At 34.8% G+C, this 24,729-nt stretch overlaps 1 protein-coding gene across 5 annotated transcripts in view; it reads left to right on the top strand.

Annotated features, from left to right (window-relative positions):
- The window catches only part of PARD3B (par-3 family cell polarity regulator beta), a 1,305,457-nt gene that overhangs the window by 151,293 nt on the left and 1,129,435 nt on the right, over positions 1-24,729 (top strand). For all 5 annotated transcript variants that reach the window (XM_020972847.2, XM_020972848.2, XM_020972849.2 and 2 more), the window contains exon 2: positions 20,643-20,744. In XM_020972847.2, coding sequence (XP_020828506.1) covers positions 20,643-20,744 — 102 coding nt within the window. The remainder of the gene's footprint in view (positions 1-20,642; positions 20,745-24,729) is intronic.

The raw sequence follows: 24,729 nt of genomic DNA, 5'->3' as shown, positions 1-24,729 counted from the left end.
GTCCATCAATTGGGGGATGATTGAACAAATTGTAGTATGTGAATGTAATGAAATACTGTTTTGCTGTAAGAAATGATTAAATAAATGATTTCAGACAGACGTGGAAAGACTTACATGAACTGATGTATAGCAAAGCGGTCAGAACCAGAAGAACAATTTATACATGTAATAGCAATATTATAAAATAATCATTTTTATGACTTTTATAAACTGATGAAGAATAACATGAAGAGAACCAAGAGAACAATTTCTACAATGACAATAATATTGTAAAGATAAACAACTTTGAAAGCTGTAAGAATGATGATAAATACAATGACGATTTGTGATTCCAGAGGACTGATTTTAAAGCATGCTACCCATTTCAGAGGAGTGATTGATTAATTGAATACAGCCTTTGAGGGAATTTGTTTTGCTTCACTATGCACTTGGGTTATAAGAAATTTGGTTTTCTTTTCTTTTTGTTCCAAGGGGGTGGGGAATGGGAAGGAGAAAAAATATATTTCTTTTAATTAAAAAAAATAGAGAGGTAAGGGGTAATGCAGATGTAAAATATTACATGTACTTTGAGATGAGGTCAGTATGTTATTAATTTCTCTTAAGTGTTGTACTTTGAAGAAACCTCTCAAGAAGTGGGAGCAATCTGTAAATGTTTATAATACAAAAACAAAACACATCAATGAAACTTAAAATCTAAATAAATTTTTTTAAAAGAGTAATTATTATGAGATAGTTCTAGTTAGAGACAGCTTTAAGGAAGATCAGGCTCTTCATCTAATCTTTTAAAGAAGAATAGGATTTGGCATGATGGGGAGGAGGGAAGGACTTTCCAGGTTAAGGTAGCTCATAAATAAAAGCAAGCCTGGAAGTAGACATTAGGGATAACACATGGTCTGTGATGGAAAAGGGAGGTATAGAGACTAATCAAGAGCTCTGAGATCTTTCAGTAATTTAGCCATCATCTGGCCAATTCCAGCAAGACTTCTTGCCATCACCATAAACTCAGTATTTCTTAAAAAGTGAAGTTATAATGTTACCTATGATTTATGCTTTAAGGTTTGCAAAGTACTTTACAAACATCTTATTTACTTTTCAAACTAATATTGGGAAGTAAGGGCTATTATTATCCCCATTTTATAGACATAAAAATTAAGTGGCTTTCCCAGGATCACATAGTCAGTAATTGTTTGAAACAAGTTTCTGATGCAGGTCTTCCTGAGTCCAAGAATCTAGGTGCTGTGCCACCTAGTACATCAAACTCATACAACAAATACGATACAATATTAAGTAACTTACGAAATGCCTCCCCTTTGTGGAGTGCAGATGTAAGGGAGGTAAAAAGTTTAGATGAGGTATGGAGTGCAGATGTAAGGGAGGTAAAAAGTTTAGATGAGGTATGGTACATGATATAAGGAACTGATGCAGATTTATGACATTAAGAGCCATTCTCCAATTGATAAATGGTAAATAAATAGAAACAGGTAGTTTCAAAAAGGAAGAAATCCAAACTATCAACAACCATTCAAAAATGCTCTAAATTACCAATAATTAGACAAATGTAAATTAATTCAATTTTAAGATTTCATATGTCCTTCAGACTGGCAAAAATTACAGACCAGGAGAATAATAAATGTTGAAGAAACTGTGTCTATGTGGGGGTGAACAGACAGTTCACACCAGTGAACTGTTGGTGGAGCTGTGAATTGGTCTGGCCAATTTGGAAAATATTTTGGAACTATGCTCAGAAAGTTATTAAATTGTGCATACCTTTTGAACCAGCTATAAAAGTCATAGGCCTATGTCTGAAACAGATCCAAGAAAGAAGAAAAGGACCTAACTGTGTACAAATATTTACAGGAGCTAGAAATTGAAAACAAAAAGATAGCCCTCCCATTGTGCCATAATTGATGATGAAATGGACTGTTTCAGAAGAAACTAGGAAGATTTTTATGATATGATGAAGAGTAAAGTGAATGGGGAACAGAGAGGTGGCACAGTGGATAGAGCTCTGGCCTTGGAATCAGGAGGACCTGAGTTCAAATCTAGCCTCAGACACTTAGCACTTACTAGCTCTGTGACCCTGGGCAAGTCACTTAACCCCCATTGCCTCACCAAAAAAAAAAAAAAAGGGTAAAGTGAATGGAAGTAGGGGAACAATTTACAAAATGACAACATTATAGAGAAAAACAACTTTTGCAGACTTTTAGAACTCTAATCAATGTAATGATAAACCAGAAGATAATCTACTCACCTCCTACCAGAGAGGCAATGAACATCAAATGGAGAGAAAGATACAGATTTTTGGATACAGACATTGTGAGAATTTGTTTTGCTGGATTGTACGTGTTTATGAGGGTTTTCTTTTTCTCCTATTCTTTCTTTTCTTCCCCATTCTTTCTTCCCCTTGATTTTCTTTTTCTTCTACTTTTTTTAGTTCAATGTAGGGTTAATAGGAGGGACAAATTATAATTTTTTTTTAAAGCTAAGACACGGCTTATTCTTCACCCGTACGTCCACTGAATTTCTTTCTGCTCTGACCTTAATCGGCTCCTATTCCTTTTGACCTTACTTCTTTCTATAGTTTTGAAATCTGTAATTTTTCAGGGCTCAAAACATTGAATTCATTCCTCTTTGTTCTATACAGTAACATTTGAGTTCTATTTGTTCTTCCTTTGCAGACCTTTTGGTATATTTCTACTCCTGTTTTTATTTTAAATATTTTAGAGGTTTGGACATTCGGCATGGTGACATATATTAAAAATGTCATTAATTTTTTTCTGTCACATCCAGGAAATTATGGAAAATAATTTTATTTGCAATAATGGTTTGATTATAGCATAATTTATTAATTAAATGTAAAATGTATTTTGGGGTTTATATTTATAGTGCTTGGTTTTTTCAGCTTTTAATTTTTTGAAAAATAACCAGCTTCTCATGTACAAATCTTGCTGCTTGATAATTCTAGGTATTTCTGTGATCTTTTTAGATGTTTAGTAAGTGGCATATTTTTGCGACCTGCAGTTGTGATGGTTATTATAACTTTTCTAATCCCTACACTTTAATAATGCACTTTCTATCATTCCTTCTATCCACATCTACTGCCCTGCTCTAGTCAGCACATAGATTAAAGATAGAGGTAGTAGCACCAGAATATTGTTTATTGTATCCTTTTGCAAAATATAGGTGGAAGTAATCTCCCTGTTGCTTTATTGGCATTTTGGAAATAAAACAAAAAATATGTCTTTTCTTGGTTAGTTTTTAAGTACTTTCAGTTCTCTGCAACAGATCTCAAATACATCCAGCACTCAGCACAGGGCCTGGTATGTAATAGGTGCTTAATAAGTGCTGATTGATTGATTATTGCTTCTCATTGATGCCATCCCAGTGCAAGCCCTTAGAGCCTTCTTGCCTAGACCAATCCTGTAGTTTTCTGACCATTCTCCCAGCCTCCAGTCTTAACCCCCTTAAGTCCATCCTGCGTACTGCTGCCAGAGTAATCTTACTGATGCATTTATAATGAATAAGATTGATACATAGCCCTAATTGTGTCGTAGTACTGTCCAAAGTCCACATTGTGGACTCAAATTCCTAAGTCTTACCTTCAAGGTCTCTAAAAGTTGACTCTGGCCTACCTTATCTCATACTATTCCTCCTCATTTACTGCCCTTCATCCAAAATGGACTATTCAGCAAACTCCTTATACCATTTCATCTTCTTGAAATATTCTTTTTTTTCTCTGTCTATTGATATCTTTTATTTTTCATATTTCTTTTTTTTAAATTTACTTTTTTTATTTTTTTCCATATGCTTTTGAGTTGAAAATTTTTCTCCCTTTTCCTCCCCACCACCCTTCCCAAGACGGGGGACAATCTGATATAGGCTTTACATTTACATACCCATTAAACATATTTTCACATAAGTGAAGTTGTAAGTGAAAATTAAAACTAATACGAGGAACCATCAGAAAGATGAAACAAAACTTAACAGAAGGTAAAAATAAGTGATAGCGATTCGACTTCCATAGTTCTTTCTTTGGATGTGGACAGCATTTTCCATCCCGAGGCCTCTGGAGATGTCTTAGATCCTCTAATGCTGAGAAGGGTTCAGTTTAACAATCTTAGTCATTGCATAACGCGGCTGTTATTGTGTACAAAGTCCTCTTGGTTCTGCTCACTTCACTCAGCATCAGACCATATAAGTCTTTCCAGGTTTTTCTGAAGTCAGCCTGTTCATCATTTCTTATAGCATAATAGTATTCCATTACATTCATATACCACAACTTGCTCAGCCATTCCCCAATTGATGGGCATCCTCTCAATTTCCAATTCTTTGCCACCACAAAAAGAGCTGCTATGAATATTTTTGTACATGTGGGTCCTTTTCCCATTTGTTTGATCTCTTTGGGATATAGCCCTAGAAGTGCTATTGCTGGATCAAAGGGTATGCACATTTTTGTAGCCCTTTGGGCATAGTTCCAAATTGTTCTCCAAAATGGTTGGATCATTTCACAACTCCACCAACAATGTATTAGTGTTCCAATTTTCCCACATCTTCCAACATTTATCATTTTCCTGTTTTGTCATGTTGGCCAATCTGATAGGTGTGATGTGGTACCTCAGAGTTGTTTTGATTTGCATTTCTCTAATCAATAACGATTTAGAGCATTTTTTCATATGACTATAGATGGCTTTAATTTCTTCATCTGAGAACTGTCTGTTCATATCCTTTGACCATTTATCAATTGGGGAATGGCTTGTGTTCTTATAAATTTGTCTTAATTCTCTATATATTTTAGAAATGAGGCCTTTATCAGAGAGACTGGTTGTAAAAATTCTTTCCCAATTTTCTACCTTCCTTCTAATCTTAGTTGCATTGGCTTTGTTTGTGCAAAAACTTTTCAATTTAATGTAATCAAAATTATCCATTTTGCTTTTCATAATGTTCTCTATCTCCTGTTTGGTCATGAATTCTTCTGTTCTCCATAGATCTGATAGGTAAACTATTCCTTGTTCTCCCAGTTTACTTATGGTATCAGCCTTTATATCTAAGTCCTGAACCCATTTTGACTTTATTTTGGTATATGGTGTGAGATTTGGGTCTATGCCTAGTTTCTGCCATACTCTTTTCCAGTTTTCCCAGCAGTTTTTTTCAAAGAGTGGGTTCTTATCCCAGAAGCTGGGGTCTTTGGGTTTATCAAATAATAGATTACTATAGTCATTGACTACTGTGTCTTGCATATTTAACCTATTCCACTGATCCACCTCCCTATTTCTTAGCCAGTACCAAGCAGTTTTGATGATTGCTGCTTTATAATACAATTTAAGATCTGGAATTGCTAGGCCACCTTCCCCTGCATTTCTTTTCATTAGTTCCTTTGATATTCTGGACCTTTTGTTTTTCCAAATGAATCTTGTTATTATTTTTTCTAACTCTATAAAATAATTTTTGGTAGTTTGATTGGTATGGCACTGAATAAGTAAATTAGCTTAGGTAGGATTGTCATTTTTATTATATTAGCTCGGCCTACCCATGAGCAACTGATGTTTTTCCAATTATTTAGATCTGATTTTATTTGTGTGAAAAGTGTTTTGTAATTGTGTTCATAGAGTTCCTGGGTTTGTTTCGGAGGTAGACTCCTAAATATTTTATAATGTCTACAGTAAGTTTAAATGGGATTTCTCTTTCTATCTCTTGCTGTTGGGCTTTGTTGGTAATATATAGAAATGCTGATGATTTATGTGGGTTTATTTTATAGCCTGCAACTTTGCTAAAGTTGTTTATTATTTCAAGTAGTTTTTTACTTGATTCTCTAGGATTCTCTAAGTATATCATCATGTCATCTGCAAAGAGTGATAGCTTTGTTTCTTCTTTGCCTATTCTAATGCCTTCAATTTCTTTTTCTTCTCTTATTGCTAAAGCTAAGTTTCCAGTACAATATTGAATAACAGTGGTGATAATGGACATCCTTGTTTCACCCCCGATCTTATTGGAAATGCTTCTAGCCCCCCATTATGCTTGCTGAAGGTTTTAGATAATGCTATTTATTATTTTAAGGAAGACTCCATTTATACTTATGCTTTCTAGTGTTTTTAATAGGAATGGGTGCTGTATTTTATCAAAAGCTTTTTCTGCATCTATTGAGATGATCATGTGGTTTCTGTTGGTTTTGTTGTTGATATGCTCAATGATGCTGATAGTTTTCCTAATATTGAACCAACCCTGCATTCCTGGTATAAATCCTACCTGGTCATAGTGTATTATTCTTGTGATAAGTTGCTGCAATCTACTTGCTAGTATTTTGTTTAAAATTTTTGCATCTATATTCATTAGAGAAATTGGTCTATAATTTTCTTTCTCTATTTTGACTCTTCCTGGTTTAGGTATCAACACCATATTTGTATCATAAAAAGAATTTGGTAAGACTCCTTCTTCACCTATTTTCCCAAATAGTCTATATAGTATTGGAATTAATTGTTCTTTAAATGTTTGATAGAATTCGCATGTAAATCCATCTGGCCCTGGAGATTTTTTCCTAGGGAGTTCATCAATGGCTTGTTCAATTTCTTTTTCTGAGATGGGGTTATTTAAGTATTTTACTTCCTCTTCGTTAATCTGGGCAATTTATATTTTTGTAAATATGTATCCATTTCACTAAGATTGTCAAATTTGTTGGCATATAGTTGGGCAAAATAATTCCTAATTATTGTTTTAATTTCCTCTTCCTTGGTGGTAGCTTGCCCTTTTCATTCTTGATACTAGTAATTTGGTTTTCTTCTTTCTTTTTTTTAATTAAATTAACCAAAGGCTTATCTATTTTATTGTTTTTTCATAAAACCAGCTCTTAGTTTTATTTATTAGTTCAATAGTTTTCTTAATTTCAATTTTATTAATTTTTCCTTTGGTTTTCAATATTTCTAATTTGGTGTTTAGTTGAGGATTTTTAATTTGTTCTTTTTCTAGTTTTTTAGTTGTATGCCCAATTCATTAATCTCCTCTTTTTCTATTTTATTTATGTAAGCATTTAGAGATATAAAACTTCCCCTAAGAACTGCTTTCGCTGCATCCTATGAGTTTTGGTATATTGTCTCATTATTGTCATTCTCTTGAGTTAAATTTTTGATTTTTTCTATGATTTGTTGTTTGACCCAATCATTTTTTAGGATTAGATTATTTAGTTTCCAATTATTTTTTAGTCTATCTTTCCATGGCCCTTTATTACATATAATTTTTATTGCATCATGATCTGAAAAGGATGCATTTAATATTTCTGCCTTTCTGCATTGGATTGTGAGGTTTTTATGCCCTAGTACATGGTCAATTTTTGTGTATGTGCCATGTACTGAGAAAAAAGTATATTCCTTTCTATCCCCATTCAGTTTTCTCCAGAGGTCTATCATACCTAACTTTTCTAATGTTCTATTCACCTCCTTAACTTCTTTCTTGTTTATTTTGTGGTTAGACTTATCTAGTGCCGAGAGGGGGAGGTTCAGGTCCCCTAGTATAGTTTTGCTGTCTATTTCTTCCTGTAACTCCCTGAACTTCTCCTGTAAGAATTTGGATGCTATACCATTTGGTGCATATATATTTAGTAATGATATTACTTCATTGTCTATGGTGCCTTTTAGCAGGATGTAGTTTCCTTCCTTATCTCTTTTGATTAGATCTATTTTTGCTTTTGCTTTGTCTGAGATCAGGATTGCTACCCCTGCTTTTTTTACTTCAGCTGAGCATAATATATATTCTGCTCCAGCCTTTTACCTTTACCCTGTATGTGTCACTCTTTTTCAAATGTGTTTCCTGTAAACAACATATTGTAGGATTATGGTTTTTAATCCATTCTGCAATCCGTTTCCGTTTTATGGGAGAGTTCATCCCATTCACATTCACAGTTATGATTACTATCTGTGTCTTTTTCTCCATCCTTTTCCCCCTTTTATGCTTTTTTCTTTTCCTTTTTCTCCCCTTCACTAGTGTTTTGCTTTTGACCACCCTCCTTCAGTCCCTTCCCCCTTTTATTATCCCTTTCCCTTTTCTTCCCCTTTAGTCTTACTGCTTCTTCCCTCCCTTCTTTCCCCCTCCCTTTTCTTTCCCCCCTTTTCTTTCCCCTTTTCCTCCTACTGCCTATAGGGCAAGTTAGATTTCTATACCTAACTGATTATATTATGCCCTTCTTGAGCCAATCTGATGAGAGTAAGGTTCAAACAATGCTCCCCCCCCCTTTCCCTCTGCTGTAATAGGATTTTGTGTCTTTTCCTGTAATGTAATTTACCCTTGTCTGCCTCCTCCTTTCTCAGTACATTTTCTAAGATCAGATTGATCCACTTATTTGGATCCATTTAACCCACTTGATTAGATTTTTTTTATCATTACATCAAAGTCAACTAATATCCACCCTCTTTATGTATACTCCTTTAACAAGGTGTAATAACAATACAGTTCTCAAGGGTTGCAAGTCATATTCCCTTGTAGGGGTTTAAACAGCCCCCCCTTATTAACAACATATTGTATCCTTCTGTCCCATTTACCTTTTTAAGTCCTTCTTGAGTCCTGTACTTGAAGATCAAATTTTTTGTTGAGCTCTGGTCTTTTTATCAGGAAAGTTTGGAAGTCTCCTATTTCGTTGAATATCCACCTCCTCCCTTGAAAAATGATGCTCATTTTTGCTGGGTAATTGATCCTTGGCTGCATTCCAAGCTCCTTTGCCTTATGGAATATCATGTTCCATGCCCTGCGGTCTTTTAATGTAGAAGCTGCAAGGTCCTGTGTAATCCTGACTGTGGTTCCATGATATTTAAATTGTTTCTTTCTGGCTGCTTGCAGCACCTTCTCTTTCATCTGGTAATTTTGGAATTTTGCTATTATATTTCTTGGTTGTCAATTTGGGATCTCTTTCAGGTGGTGATCGTGGATTCTTTCTATGGGCTTTCTGGGCAGTTTTCCTTTATGATTTCCTGAAAGATACTGTCCAGGCTCTTTTTATCATCATGATTTTCAGGTAGTCCAATAATTTTTAAATTGTCTCTCCTGAGTCGATTTTCCAGGTCGGTTGTTTTACTGATGAGGTATTTTACATTTTCATCTATTTTTTCATTTTTTTGTTTCTGTTTGACTGATTCTTGCTCTCTCATAGAGACATTAGTTTCCATTTGTCCAATTCTAGTTTTTAACAGATTGTTTTCTTCTGTTAGTTTTTGTACTTCCTTCTTCAACTGGCCAATTGTGTTTTTTAGGGACTTGTTTTTCCAGTACTCTTCTGTTAGTTTTTGTCCTTCCTTCTTCAACTGGCCAATTGTGTTTTTTAGGGACTTTTTTTCTTCAGTGTACTCTTCTGTTAGTTTTTGTCCTTCCTTCTTCAATTGGCCAATTGTGTTTTTTAGGGACTTGTTTTCTTCAGTGTATTTTATTTACAACTGGCCAATTGTATTTTTGAAGGACTCTTTTACCTCTCTCAGTTGACTATTAAAATACTTCTTGAGCTCTTCCAAGAAGACTTTTTGGGCTTCAGACCAGTTCATATTCCCTTTTGTTGTTGCAGAGGTCAGTTTGTTGACAATGTTGTCCTGTTCAGAATTTTTATCTTTATCTTCACTCTTCTCATAATATGAGTCTATGGTATGTTTTTTTTTACTCATGGTGTTTCCTTATTCCCTGGCCTTTAAAGAGATTGAGCTCTCCTGCTGGGGAACAGAGGATACTGACCCAAGCTTCTTGTGTTGGAAGCTTAGGTTTTGGTCACTGGCTTTGCGTTCTGGGGCCTGTTATTCATGCAGCCTTTCTTAAAGGACACATCCCTAGTCTTTCAAAATGGCCTGTATTTTATATAATTTAAATGCTTAGTACTTTTCTTATGCATTTATTCTCTAATTACAGCACCTACCTCCCATGGGTATTGTGAGTATTAAAATGAGAGAATAACTGTAAACTGCTTGACACAGTACCTGGCACATAGTAATCACTATGTAAATGTTAGTGATTATCGTTATTATTATTTTCATTGTTAATTTGTTTTAATATTTGTGTACAAGTCCACTCATACGAGATTGTTAGTGTGTCTTATTTATTAGTTTATGACTCAGCATTTATTAGTTTATGACTTCGCATTTACCAAAAATGTATTATATACAGTAGCTGCTAAATAAATGTTTATTGAGTGAATCAAGTATAAGTATTATTTTTAGCTTGCATCTGTCCCTCAGAACATAGGAACATAGGACTTAGATATGGACAATTACCTTACATACAAAATGACATCTTTCACTCCCACTTATGCTATTTATGAGATAGCTGAGATGAAACCTTTCTGATTAGACTTCCCCAATGGTAGGACAGAAAATTTTGTATTCTTGTATGCAGCTGTAGATTATAATAATTAAAGGTAAGCTATTGGCAGTGCTGTTTATTCATATGTACACATTGACAGATTCTCACCAATGCATATGCACATATATTTGGAAGATTGTAGCTATCTAGGGTACTGTTAGAGAATACATTAATCCTTTTTCTGAGGCAGTGTGCAAAGAAGCCAAATTTATAATAGCTGCAATATGTTTCAGTCTCAACTTCCTGGCATTTAGGAAACTGTACATTTGGTGAATTAGCTTTTCCTAATTTATGCCAGCGAAATTCACTGTGGAGTTGGATTCCATTTAGGTTTAGGACGAATCCTTTTGAGGTATAATGGGTAGATTGACACATTTTCATAGCATAGTATTCTCTTTGGAGACATTGTTGATCCCATCCATTGGCTATAGGTTACATGCTTTTGGACCACACAAGCTTTTAAAACCTTGGCATTTGGAATCGTAGAGAGTATAAAATTTCATTGGAACTAAATAATGCAAAATAGCCTTTTTCATCAGCTGTTTTCTTTAAAAGGATTTTGAAACAGTATACCTCAAATGTTATTAAATTAGTGTTTGTTTAGTTTGGTAATATTTTAAAAGGCCTGAATACTGGTGGTTATTTTTATATTGTATCTATCAAATCCATTAATAATTTTTGGTAATTTTAACAATTTTGTGTAACCTTTAATTACTTTAAGCTGAAATATGTTCCTGAAAGATCATAGTATATCTACCTTCTGAAGTTTCATGGGAAGTCTAGAATAATTTGTTGTCCTGAATTAGACACTCTCAACCTTAACATGGTATGGTTTTGTGTAGCAGACACTGGATGCTCAAGCTCTTGTCTTGGTTAATGAAAAAATTAATCTAGTTGCTGACATTTCTTTTCCAAAAGTATTTGGAAACTAAATAATCATGTTCTACTCTACAATGTTCACTGCCACTACCTTTGCTGTTCTGTGAATGGCATTCTGATCCTCCCAATCTCCTTACTTTGGGATCATAATTCACATTCTACAGTGCTTTAAGGCTTACCAAGTCCTTTTGCATAGCAACCCTAAATGTTAGGTAGTACAAATTTTTTTCCATATTTTATTGACAAAGAAACTTGGAGTGAGAGAAGTCAAGTGACTTGACTGAGGCTGTATTGCTAACAAATCTGATGCATTAGGTCACAGACCTAGCTTTATTTCTCTCCCTTACTTCACACATGTAGTAAATTCCTAAGTCGTATTTTTCTTAACTCTGCAATCTCTGTCACATCTGGCCCAAGCTTTGCTCTGCTACTGTAACTACCTGAATTCAATTTGTTTCTTCTCATCTAGATTACTGTAATGGCTTCTTAACCAGTTTTTCTTTCTCGTATTTTATTTTCCATATGACCTCCACACTGCTGCCTCAATAGTTTTCCTAATCTACCACTATACTTAATTTCTTCTCTCATTCAAAATTTTCATCACTCATCAGGCTTTCCATTGCCTAATATAAACTCTTAGCCATGACATTATGTAATCCACCCAGTTCCACCCCAAGTCCCACCTACCTGTCTAGCTTTATCTTTTACTTCTCTCCTTTATGTTTTCTATATTCTGTTGCCAGTGAACCACTTTTCTTTCTGCGTTCCCTCATCTCTGTAACTTTGCTTATGCTGTACTTCATGTTTGGAATGGACAGACAGATAGATAGACTTTGGGATTACAAATACAAGTAAATGAATGATAGTTCCTACCCTCAAGGAACTTACATTTTGTTGGAGAAAGATAATATATCATAAGGAGCTGAAAAGTAGGGAAGGGAAGGCATTTACATGGGAGCAAGGTGGAAAAAAATCTTAATTGTCAGGAGAGAGCCAGGAAGGGAATGATGGTGGCTACATGGGGTAAGGTGGAGAAATCTTGATTGTCAGAAGAGAGCTAGGAGAGGAATGATTGAGGCTAGCTTGAGCACTTCTGGGAACTCAAGAAATGGAGGAGGCTGCAGGGGTGGAAGCATCTCTAGTGTGAGAATGGTCCTGGGCCAGAGGTAGAAAAATATGGAGAGTCAGGAGCAGAGCCAGGTGAGTAATGAGACTAAATTTCTCTGTTGAAGATCCCTTCCCCTACTCATCAAGACCCAACTGGGATGTTCACAAGGCCTTCCCTAAACCTCCTAATTCCTTTCTCTTTTCTGCTCTATATCTTCCCCCAGGCAAAAGTGATCACCTTCTGAAATTTCTCACAGCAGTTTGTGTGCACATTTGCTTTGCATTTATTTCATTCTCCCTTGTAACTGTTTGTTGTTGTGTCATTTAGACATCTATTAATTGTTTGTTCTAAGATAATAAAACTTAGAGCTAGAAAGGATCTTAGATATAATTTAATCCAACCGTCTCAGTTTTACAGATACAGAAAATGAGGGCTAGAGAGGTGAAGTATTTTGCTTAAGGTCCCCTAGGTAGTAAGAGCTGAGGTCCTGCACCTTTCACATAGAAAGTATCTAATAAATATGTGTTGATTGACTCTGTCAAATCCAAGACCTTTTTTTTAAACTATACCATGAGGATTTGAATCAAAATCTGTAGCTGGAAATCAAGTATAGTCCTTCATTTAAAAGAGATAATGAGTTTAGGAAATGTGATAAAGAAAATAACACAACAGCAAGAACTGGCATTGGCATAATGCTTTAAGGTTGCAAAGCAGTTTACAAATATTGTCTCATTTGATTTTTACAACAGCCCTAGGAGGCAGGTACCATTACCCTCATTTTACAGATGAGGAAACTGAGGCATACAGATATAATAATAATATAATAATAATAATAATAATAATAATAATAATAATAATAATGATAATGATGATGATGATATTGATGAAGATTGATGATAACATTTATTTAGCACTTACTATGTCCCAGGCACTTTGCTAAACACTTTACAATTTATTGTTTCATTTGATCTTTACAATAATCCTGGGAGGTAGGTGCTATTATTATCCATATTTTAAAGATGAGGAAACTGAGTCGAACAGGGATTAATTGACTTTCCCATGGTCACATGGTGTCTGAGGCCAGATTTAAACTCAGGTCAATTCTGGGAAATAGGTTATATTGTTATCCCCATTGTGTAGTTGAAAAAAACAGGCAAACATAGGTAAAATGGCTTGCCCAGCATCATAGAGTAAGTGTCCGAGGTCAAGTTTGAACTCTGGTCTTTTGATTCCAAGGCCCAGTGGTTTATGCACTACATCACCTAGCTGCCTCCAGATCTTCCTTCTTCCAGGTCCCTTACTCAATCTTCTGCTATATTTTTCTTAATAGTATATTTGTGGGAGCAGCTAGGTGGCACAGTGGATAGAGCACTGGCCCTGGAGTCGGGAGGACCTTAGTTCAAATGTGACCACAGACATGTAATACTCACTAGCTTTGTGACTCTGGGCAAGTCTCTTAACCAAATTGCCTCACCCCCCAAAAAAATAGTATATTTGCATACTAATTTTTACTTTGGGGAATTATCTGCCTTGATGCTTTAACCTTTATTCTTTTTTAAATTCAATCAGAAATGGAGAAGAAGCTTTACCTTAAAAAGCAGGAAAAATAATTAAATATATTGTGAAGAGAAGATGGGTTGTGGTCAGTTTGTGGTTATTTGTTCTGAGGAATGGCTTTGTCTAAAGATGCCTTCTTATAAGCGAGGTGACCTTGGACAAATCAGTTTTCACTATTTTGGTCTCAGTTTTGTTAGTAGCAAAGCAATAGTTTATATGCATGTAGCACTTCATGTTTTGTAGAGCCCCTTTCTTTCAAAACTAAAGTAGAATGAGGGACTTGGATTATGTTCTACCAGAGGTCCCTTTGAAGCTCCAAAGTTCTGGGGCTCATGTCCTAGACTTAAGATTCCCAAAGCAATTTTCTTCTTGGAGTCTGGAAGGGAAACTGACTCAGTAAAATTGTACACAAAGTATTCAAAATGTTTCTAAAAGTATATCCAAACTCTGTTAAGTGAAAATTAAATAATTTTAGTCTCATTTTAATGTTCTCTTATGTACAGACTCACAGAATCTGAGTTAGTGGGAACCTCAAGAGGCTCACTAGTTCTTCCTGTTGCTCAGCAAGAATCCTTCTGACAAGTGGTCATCCACTAATTCAACAAGCATTTGTTCAAAATGCTCTTTGCATTCAACGACAGAAACACTCTCCTGTTGTGAGGAGCTTATATTCTATCCAGTTTTTGCTTGGCAACTTTCAGTGAACAACAACCCACAGCAGCCCATTTCACTTTTGGAGAGTTGTTATTATTGGGGATTTTTTTTTCCTGATTCTGTGCCTAAATTTGCCTGTTTGAAATTTGCCCCATTGCTTCAAGTATTCTCTTCTGTGACCAAAGGGAAAAAGTCCTGTTTGTACCTGAACGCTCTTCAGATCCTTAAAACTATCATATCCCCCTTACGTTTACTTCAGGTTAAACACTCTTAATTCCATCAGCCAAGATTCATATGGCACAGACTTAAGACCTTTCATTACTCTCCTGGTTAGCTTTCTCAAGACGCTTTCCAGTTTATCAACGTTCTACCTAAAATGTGGTGGCAAAAACTGATCATAATCCCTATAACTGGAACCATACAGAGTTTGTGTTTTCTGTAAACTTAAAAAGGAGACCATCTGTGTCTACTTTTCATACATACACACATACGCACATGTATATATATGTATATACTTGCATATATACGTATATATAGACACCTATTTGTGTGTCTATATATGTATATGTATACATATATACACCATATCTATTTTATCTGTCTATCTATATCTATCATTATTTTCCCTGAGAACCTTCATTCCAGTTCTTTAGTTTATGTTGTACCCTGGTCCACCCTTACCATGTGCCTTTCTATTCCTCTCTGTATAACATTAATTTTTAATTCTTCAAGATCAGTAGTCTTCCATGATTCACAGCTATATAGTATCAATAGAAAATTTATGTTAAAAACTAAATCTTTTTTCTAGAAGAATTTGGGGGAGAGGTTCATTGAAGAACTTTGAAATTTCCTGTGGGCAAAATAGCATGCTTTTTTCCTCCTGTTTAATGCTGCTCCCTATGTGTTGTGTATTTTTACTTTCTACCCAAGATGTGTGTGTGTGTGTGTGTGTGTGTGTGTGTGTGTATGTCTGTACATCTGTCTGTCTCTCTGTGTATATACATATCCTAGAAAAGGTTATGACTATTCACCAGTCTTCTAGTCATCCACACTAGAAAAAAAAATCAGTGGATAACTAATGTTGATTGTCCAACTTATGCAGTTAGGTGAGTTTGTCCATGCATGTTTGTACAGTTTGCAGTTTGTACAACATAAAGGAAGTAGTTATTGCTACATTTTTCATTCAGTTATAAACATGATATTAAATATGTGGTCTAGTGTATAATATTCCTTACAAAAGCTCTCCTGTACCCTAGTAATACCCTTAATGTGTTTTCTCTTGGTTTGTCTTGTGATGATTCTAGTGAAATTTTTTCATAAAAGAGAAAGTAGATTTTTTAAAAAGTACATTTTATTGATGTCTTTTGTTTCTATGTCACCTAATTTTCTGCCTGCATCCTTTTCACTACTCCCTTCCAGAGGTATATCCCATATAACAAAAAATTGTTTTTTTTAAAGAAAGATAAAGAAGAGGGGAAAATTCAACAAAACTTATGAGCACGTTAAAAAAATGACTGTATATGCAAATGTTCTACACACATGAACCTCTCATTTCTGTGAAGGAGTAGGAGGAAATTGTTTTCTCACCCCTAATCTTTGAAGCCATGTGTGTTCTTTGTAATTTTATAGCATTTATTTTCAGTTGTTTTGTGATAATTTTTGCAATTTGAGTTGTTGTAATTGTACATATTGTATATATTGTTGTCTTGGCTCTGCTCACTTCGTTTTAAGTGAGGCTCAGTTCAGGCCTCACTTAAATCCAGTTCACTTGCAAGTCAAGACATCACCCTCCTGCTGTCATTGGTCCTCTTCAACAACAAAGAATGAACAGCAACAACAAACAGTGATTCATTACAGTTGTTGTTTCTTACAGCATGTTATTATTCTATTCCATCCATGTACCGCAGTTTGTTTAGCCATTTCCTAATTAATGAGCACTAACTTTGTGCTTCGTTCTTTGCTGCCACAGAATTGCTACTATAGATGTTTTGCTTTATGTGAGTATTCTCTTTTCGTCTTAAAGCGCTTACCTTCTTGGAGTACATGTGTAGTAGTAGAATATGTGGGTTACAGAGTATGGCGTCCTTCTATGATGATATTGGCAGAGTGGTTGAAAAGGATATTGAACTTCCCAGACATAAATGTTCAAAGGAAGAAACATAGCAATGGTAGACATAGCATTAAAGAGAACAAAGATGGAAAATGCAACTGGATTAGGTTAAGTGTGCATATGAATCTCAGGTCCGTTTTGTGTTTTTCTTTTTTTAATGGGTTCCTATGGCCAAAGAATTCATTAATAAGCAGTCAGCTCATTGGTTATGAACCTTTCCATATTTAGCTTGGCTGGTTTGGAGAAAACAATCAGACTATTGTTAGGGCTACATTCAAAGCAGTTTGACCCACTGACATAGCTTTTGAGAAGCCAGGGTTTCTTCCATACCATGATGATATGGCGTAAGAGTAATATTTTTTGAATTTACATTTAAGTAATGCTTTAAAATTTTATTTAAAATGTTTCTATATTAAGGATGTCATTTTAAGGCAGATTTTTGGTATATCTTTTTGAAATGGCTATATTCTAAAAAAAGTCATATGTAAAATGAAGTTTTTAAATCAAACTCCTGAACAGTGTGGTAAAAGAATGAAAGAGTCAAACAAGGAACATAAAGAATATTGTAGTACACTGGTAGTAGCAAAATGCCGGTAGAAAACTGGAGCCCTCATCTAGAAGTTAACATTTTCTTTGTGGTGCTTTGGAAATTTCTCTGATTCCTTTCTACCCAGTGACAATCATTCTTATGATTCTCTGCATCATAGGAATGTTCCATAGGAATTCCTTTGTTACACCCTTTTTATGACTACCAGAACCCTGTTCTTCTGAATATTTATATTTTTCTTTTGGTTAGTTGCTAATTATCCATAAGCTCAGTGAAATGTTGATTCTTGAAAATTATACCAAATTGTAAAGCTTAGATCAAGGTAAATCTCTAATTCCTTAAATTTAATGTGCCATTTACCTATAATTAGAACTATTGGTAGTTATAGATACAAGTGTCTATTTAGAATGACTTTTGCATGTCATTTAGTAACATATTGATACTTTCCCCCCTCTGTGATGTATGTTTCTGTATTTAGCTATCTCCCCTGTCTTATTAACATAGTTTGATATAAATTTAATTTTAAAATTTCCATCTGGGTATGAATTAATTATTTCTTAATGGCAACTGTGTATAAATTAACTTGCTGAAAATGTTGGGAAAGCATATACTTGGAAGGAAAGAACAAAATGCATCAGAGTTTATTCCCTTATTCTTAAAAAGTACTTTCAGTATGACTATCAAGATTTACAACATTGAAAAGTAACTCTTATCTACAAGAAATACTACCAAAAATAATAATTTAAATTCTATAAGTATCATGGCTAGACATGAGATGTAAGTAGAGTATTCCATCTGCCTTTTTGAACGAATGTTGTAGGCTTTTTTCCAGTGACTGAATATGTGAAATGAGGCATACTTGAACAGTGTGTTTGATCAGTTTTCTTCTTTTCAGATATTAAAACAAAGAAATTAAATGCAAAGTATTGAATGTAATGATTTAAAAATTTTATAGACATAAAAGTCAAGGTAACATTTGTGTTTCTTATTTTAATTCATTCTTTTAATATTGTATTTACAGTCAGTCCTCAACATTTGCAGGGGTAGCATTCTTAGAAAACAGTGGAAGAGTTAAAAGAAAAAGCAAATGTTGATAGATTGAACCTATGGGAAATAGGAGGTTAGGTTCCTACGACCACCCAAAACTGCAATTTTTCACAAGAGATTTCTGAAAATATACTTTTCTGCATGTAATTCTTTAAGATAACAAAACATTAATTCTTATAATAGACACTTTTCCTAAACAGTAACCATGAAATAACCCACAAAATGTAGTATACAAAATAAAATTGTTAACATGTAAAACATTTTTTCTTGCTAGTAATCATGCTAACATTTCAATAAAAATTTATTTCAGACAATATTCACTTTTTATAATACTTGAAATCTACAATACCACAAATACTATACAGCAAATAAAATTCTCAAAACTAAAACATTTTTAACCTGAATCTTACCTTCCATTGTATTTATCAAATGGTGGTGTGAGGACTTCGTGTTGTATACTAAAATGCTGTAAAACTACCTTGGTGGCCCTTTGAAAACCAAAGTAGAAGTTGTTGAGTTTTTAGTCACTGATGTTGGAAGACTCTGAGACTGGGGAAGTCTTGATAGCATCTATACCACTCAGTCCTTCTCACCTGGTAACTCGGTGTTAGACACCATGAAGGATGTACCAACTTGAAATAATTTCTTAGTGACTTTTGCCAATGGAATTGGCAGCCTCACTGTCTCTAGCCAACTGGTCAATTAGGCCAACAGTGGCTGCAGACATTGTGGCACATAGTTTATCTAACATCTTTATTTCCTCATAAGCTGCAATCACTGACTTTGCTCGCTTGGGCTTAGAGCCCAGAGAACCATCACTGTGTTTTAGAGGCATAATTTCAATATAAAACCTGATTTTAAAAGGCAAACAATGGAAATATGAAATGAGTACTTGGAAGCTCTTTACAATGGTAAGTTGAATGCAACCAGTGAAGTGCATACTATGATACTGGCTGCTTCACAAATTTGCATGCAGTGCATCTCATTTTTCCCCCCTCTACTCTGCATAATGTGTATAGTTGCCAATGAGAAATTGAAAGTAAATTTATTAGTGAAATCGTGTGAGTGCCTGAAGTTTTGAAGGTTAAACTTGTGAAAGTTGAAGATTGACTGTATTATTTGCATATAACATATAAATGTGCATATATGCACATGCATATTATGAAAGTCATTATGTTTGCTATGTATGAAATGTTATTGAATTTTCTTTTTTCAATGTGTAAAACATTAACAGAACATGTGCATATATGTTACTTTTTTGTTGCCATTCAGGATTAAATATCTCTTTCTCACTAGCTTATTCATTCCTGCTCATGGTGAAATGGGAAATGTATGAAATGACAGAGCATAAATGGAATGGAGATAGTTACAAATGACGAGACTTTATTTTAACTATTCTGACTTGCTTTGCTTTGAATTAATTTTTTTTGTTTTTGGCTAGGCAGTGGGGTTAAGTGACTTGCCCAGGGTCACACAGCTAGTAAGTGTTATGTGTCTGAGGCTGGATTTGAACTCAGGTCCTCCTGACTCCAGGGCTGGTGCTCTATCCACTGTGGCGCCCCACTGCCCCCCTGAACTATTTTGTTTAAAAAAGTTTACCAAATCCTAATACTTCTTTGTAACAAATCACTCCCTTAATTAAGCTTTTAAAATTTTTGAAAAATATCTGGTCAATTTGTAGATAAAAGAATTGAGTTTTGCAAGCAAACCTATGTTCTATACAGTATTCTGTCCTATGTTGGAGAGAGGCTGTCTAGTTAGTTATTCTTAAATTTTTTTCCTCCCCTGCCACAAGAGAGCTTTGGAGGCATTTTTGTGTTATTTTTTTCCCCACTTTAGAAAATATGGACCCTCTTTCTTCAGTCTCTTCTGAATAGCTCTTAGGACTATTTTTAATGTCATGATGAATCTTGAAATTGCAGGAGGAAATGTAGAGATAGGTTCTAAGAGTTGCTGGAGCTGAATTCACTCCATTTATATACATTTTGTAACTTACTGCCACCCCACCATGTAACTCTGCAGCACTCTGGAACTCTAGGCTCTAGAACCCTTCTTAGGATATCATTGTCACCTTGCTGGGGATCCTAATAGCAAGTTTCAGGAATATTGCCCTAAGACCTTCCTTTTTGGAAAGTACACTTGGTTAAATTGTAAGAGATTATAGAAAATTTCTCTGGAATACATATTTTAGATATCTGGAGAAATTAGTTATGATCTCATAACTAATAGATCATTACTTCCATATAACTTTTGTTAATCATCTTTTCTTAAATGATTAAGTTAGGATGTGAAAGGCCAAATATTTTTGGATTCAGTTAACTGCATATGCCTTCTTAAGAACACTTAAAATATTTTTGGATGTTAAATTTAAAATGTGTATATTAAAAAACCTTTTAAAAAAACTCGACTTTTTCCTGTAGGATCCTGGTGACTGGGTGAAAATTCACCACTTGGAGTACATGGATGGAGGAATATTGGACCCAGATGATATACTGGCAGATGTTGTTGAAGACAAAGATAAGGTAGATGGCTATATTAAAATTATTCTTCTTAAAACCTGTACTCTTTTTGAGAAATTGAAATGCTTTTAACAAATTTTGTATCAGTTATGATTTTTATCTGTTCAGGGTCACCTGGAAATCCCATAAATCAAATTTTTCTTCAGATATTTGGAGAATCATTGGCAAAGCTTGGAATTCAGTAATGGGGTTCTGATTATTGGATCCATTCTGAAGTATCCCTTTAGTGCCTTGATAATAGAATGGCAGAAGCAGCAATAGCTGCCCCAAATATCTGTGAATGGCATGGTCATTATAATCATTGTTGTCCCTGTCAGCTACCTTTTCGGCCATCCTATGAAATATCTGGTCAAATTTAGAGAATTTAAAATTTGAGCATAGTTTGTACTATGCTATAGTACAAGGCATGTCATAATGGAGGAGGAGTGTCTAAGGAGGGCTTCCTCTAATATTCGTTTTTAAGGTTGCTAGTTCAAATAGTTGTTGACCAAAGGTATAATTCTGTTTAGTATATCATTTTCTGGAGGATCTGAAATAATTCGGTAACTTGCAAACCTTATGTGTCATGAATTTTACCTTTTGGAAATAAAATTGCACAGTACATTGTGATGATATGACAAAATGAGGGATATTGACAAGGAATATAGAGTAAGGAGAGATGGATGAGAAAAGAGAGTCAGCAGTGGAGGTGAGCTAGAGTCAACCAAGGATCATTTATTAAACACCTTTGTGTCCCTGTGTAGACATATCTGACAGATAAGTCCTACTAATCATTGTCTATCATTATCTTCAAAGTCAGAGGTGGACACAGGAAATGGACCTGTGATTTCCTTGGTATGAGAAGTTCCTAAAGAAGAATTTTGACTGTTTAGAAACCAGTGCCTGCTTCTGAGGCTTCTTGTACTCTGTATCTTTTAATACATTTTACAGTTATTCGAAAGTGCCCATGTTTTGTTTTTAAATAATTGTTATGTGGCATCGTGGAACATTAGAAGGATCAATGGATGTAGTTAGACAACCCGGGTTCATATCCTGGCTCTGTTGCTTTATGACTCATGTGTCCTGTGGCAATCTACTTTATCTTTCTTAGCCTCAGTTGCCCTGTTTGTACAATAAAAATGATTTAGACTAGCTGGTTTATAAGGTCTCTTGTTTAAATCCTACCATCCCTTATTTTTATTTTCCTTTCAACTAGACTTTAAGCCCTTGGAAGACATAGACACAAAGGAGGCATTTAATAAATGATTCTTGATTGGCTCCAGCTCACCTGCCTTGTGGACTCTTCCTATTTTTCTTATCAGTCTTTTCCCTGTCCTGAATTTCTGTTACTTGTTGTTAATATCCATTATTTTGTCATGAAATCACAACCTACTGTCCATTTTTGTTCAACTTTGTGTTTGTCTTGTCCCCCCCCCCCCACAATTGGTTGTTCCTGGAAGATAAGGACTTTATGTTAGATATATTTTGTGTTACCCTAACTACCTAGTCTTGTGTTTTATACGTAGTGAGTACTTGGTAAATACATGAGTGAATGAATGATTTTGGGCCTTCCCTTTTTTATTCATTCATACAGTCACTTTTTTCACCTGCCCATGGATTTTGGATGTTCTTCTTTGCCATTCAGCTGGCATTCTCCCCAGAAAGGTTTTCCTTTTGCCTTAATTTAATTTAATTTGCCCTCTTTTTCTTTAATAAGATTTCTTATCTTCTTTATTTCTGAGCTATCATGAATTTTTTTTCTCTCACCAGAAATCTTAATGTTGATCAGAATTGTGAGATAGTTAATTTAAAGGGATAAGAGAAGTATATTTGAATTCACCATCTTTACTTATAGATAGCTCTCCATTCCAGAATGAAATTGTTATAAAGACAGAGCTACATTTGTTGGTATAGTACAATTTCTTGTAGAGTGGATTTTTTTTTAAAAACTTGCATAGCTAAGCTTTTATCTATAGGCTATTATAACAAAGAAATAAGTTTATATGGAGCCATTGTTTTAATAGGATCTCACCTACCCCACTAAATGAGATTCACAAGTTGAAATATTGACCTACCACCCTTGTATAACTTTGGGCCTTCTTAAGGTTGCTCTTCAGTTGCAAAGTGTAGCTGTGCCTAGGGTTGTTTTCAAAAGTTAGAGTTAATGGTAGCAACTCTATCTCTGCTTGCATTTAGGATGAATATTTTCTGCTGCTTTCAAATTGGTAGAAGATATCAGATTTTTTTTTTGCCTATTTTATCAGATCTTCTACATTTTCCATAAGGCCACCTTTTCATTTTAACAAGAGGTTTCTGTCAGATAATTTGCCTTAGTAATAACAATAAAAGTGACATTTATATAATGTTTTAATGTTTATGAAGCCATTTTATATACATTATCTCATTTGATCATCACAATAATTTATTGAGGCAGATTATAGGTCAAAATATGATAGTACACTGGACTTGGATCCAGGAAGACCTGGTTTTGAATCCCCATTTTATGGATGAAGAAAAGAAATTTAGATGGTATTCAAACCCATGTCTTCCTTACTCCAAATCCAGTGCTCTCTCCACTCTATATCATACTGCCTTTTAGTCTATATTTCATGTGTTTTGACCCATATTCTATCTTAATAAATGCTTGTAGACTTGATGAGATGATGGATCCTTTTAAGACCAATGCAGACATAAAGTTGAATAGGATATGTCTCTGAACTTGGATTTTTTTTTTTGAGGAATGCAAGTTAAAAAAACAAACAAACTTCCTTGGTTGTATTTCTTTCCAAAGATGTGAGATAATGAAGAGGCAAGGAGCAAGCAGATAGAGCTGAAAGTCTGACCAGTGAAGAGAAATGAAACTGGAAGAGATGAGATGTGACTTGTTACATTGTTACCTTCCTTCTATCTTTGTTTCATTGTGTTCAAACTTTGCCCATCCATGGCCCTCCAGAACCTGGCAAGGATTTTAGAAAACCTTAGGATCTTGAATTGAAGGAAGGAAAAGAAAATGTGAAAAGCCTTGAAACAACTTGTGGAAATGACCCTGGGTCAGATTCCCGGGTGTGCCTGGATTTCCTGCCTTGTGCCCTTCTCCCTTTTCCTAGCATTGCTGACATTGCCTAAATGTTTCCATTTCAGTTTTTTCTATTCCTGTGTAGCTATACCCATTAAGATTAATTTAAGGTAAGAAGCAACCTTTCAGAAAAGTTACAGAACCATTAGAGGGTTAACAGTAATTTATACAGTAATATGAATTAGTTTAAACAGATTGCTTTAATCCTAACATATAGCTAAGTTATTTCCTACATTGAAGAAATAAAAGTTTTGATTGGAAAGGTGTATCGTTTTGGAATAGCTTGAAGTGAGGCTAAGGCTGCCTTGGTAAGAATTAGTCAACCAAATATAGACATTTATTAAGTGCTTACTATATTCCAGGCACTGTGTTAGACTCTGGTAACAGAAATAACAGAATAAAACAATTCTTACTCTTAAGAGATTGTATTCTGATGGGGGGAGATGACAAGGACTTATATGATTGAATACAAAATGAATATGATGAAAATAAATACTAAGTATAATACAAAGTGAAATACAGTGTAGTTTGGGAGGGGAGATACTAGCTCTTAGGGGCTTTTGGAAGAGATTTATGTGGAAAGTTGTATGTTTGAACTGTCTTGAGAGGAATAGAGGGATTCTGTGAGGCAGAGGTGAAGAGGGAGTGTGTCCCAAGTATATATGAGGGAAGAGTCAATGCAAAGGCTTCAATAGGGAGATAGAGTATTGTGTGTGAGGAAGAGAGAGAAGGACAGTTTGGATTGGGGAAGGAGAAGTGATGCTCATTGAGGCTAGACAGATATATTGTAGCCAGGTTGTTAAGGGTTTTAAGACCTAAACAGACAAGTTTCTTTTTGATGCAGTGTCACTTGCATTTGAATAGGAAAGTAACAGTCACATCTGTGATTAAGAAAATACCTTTGGCAGCTGTATATAAGATAGACCAGAGTGG

The sequence above is a fragment of the Phascolarctos cinereus genome, unplaced genomic scaffold (genome assembly GCF_003287225.1).
Source record: "Phascolarctos cinereus isolate Bilbo 61053 unplaced genomic scaffold, phaCin_HiC Scaffold_7;HRSCAF=346, whole genome shotgun sequence".
NCBI classification, from domain to species: domain Eukaryota; kingdom Metazoa; phylum Chordata; class Mammalia; order Diprotodontia; family Phascolarctidae; genus Phascolarctos; species Phascolarctos cinereus.
This window is presented reverse-complemented; position numbering and strand designations above follow the sequence as displayed.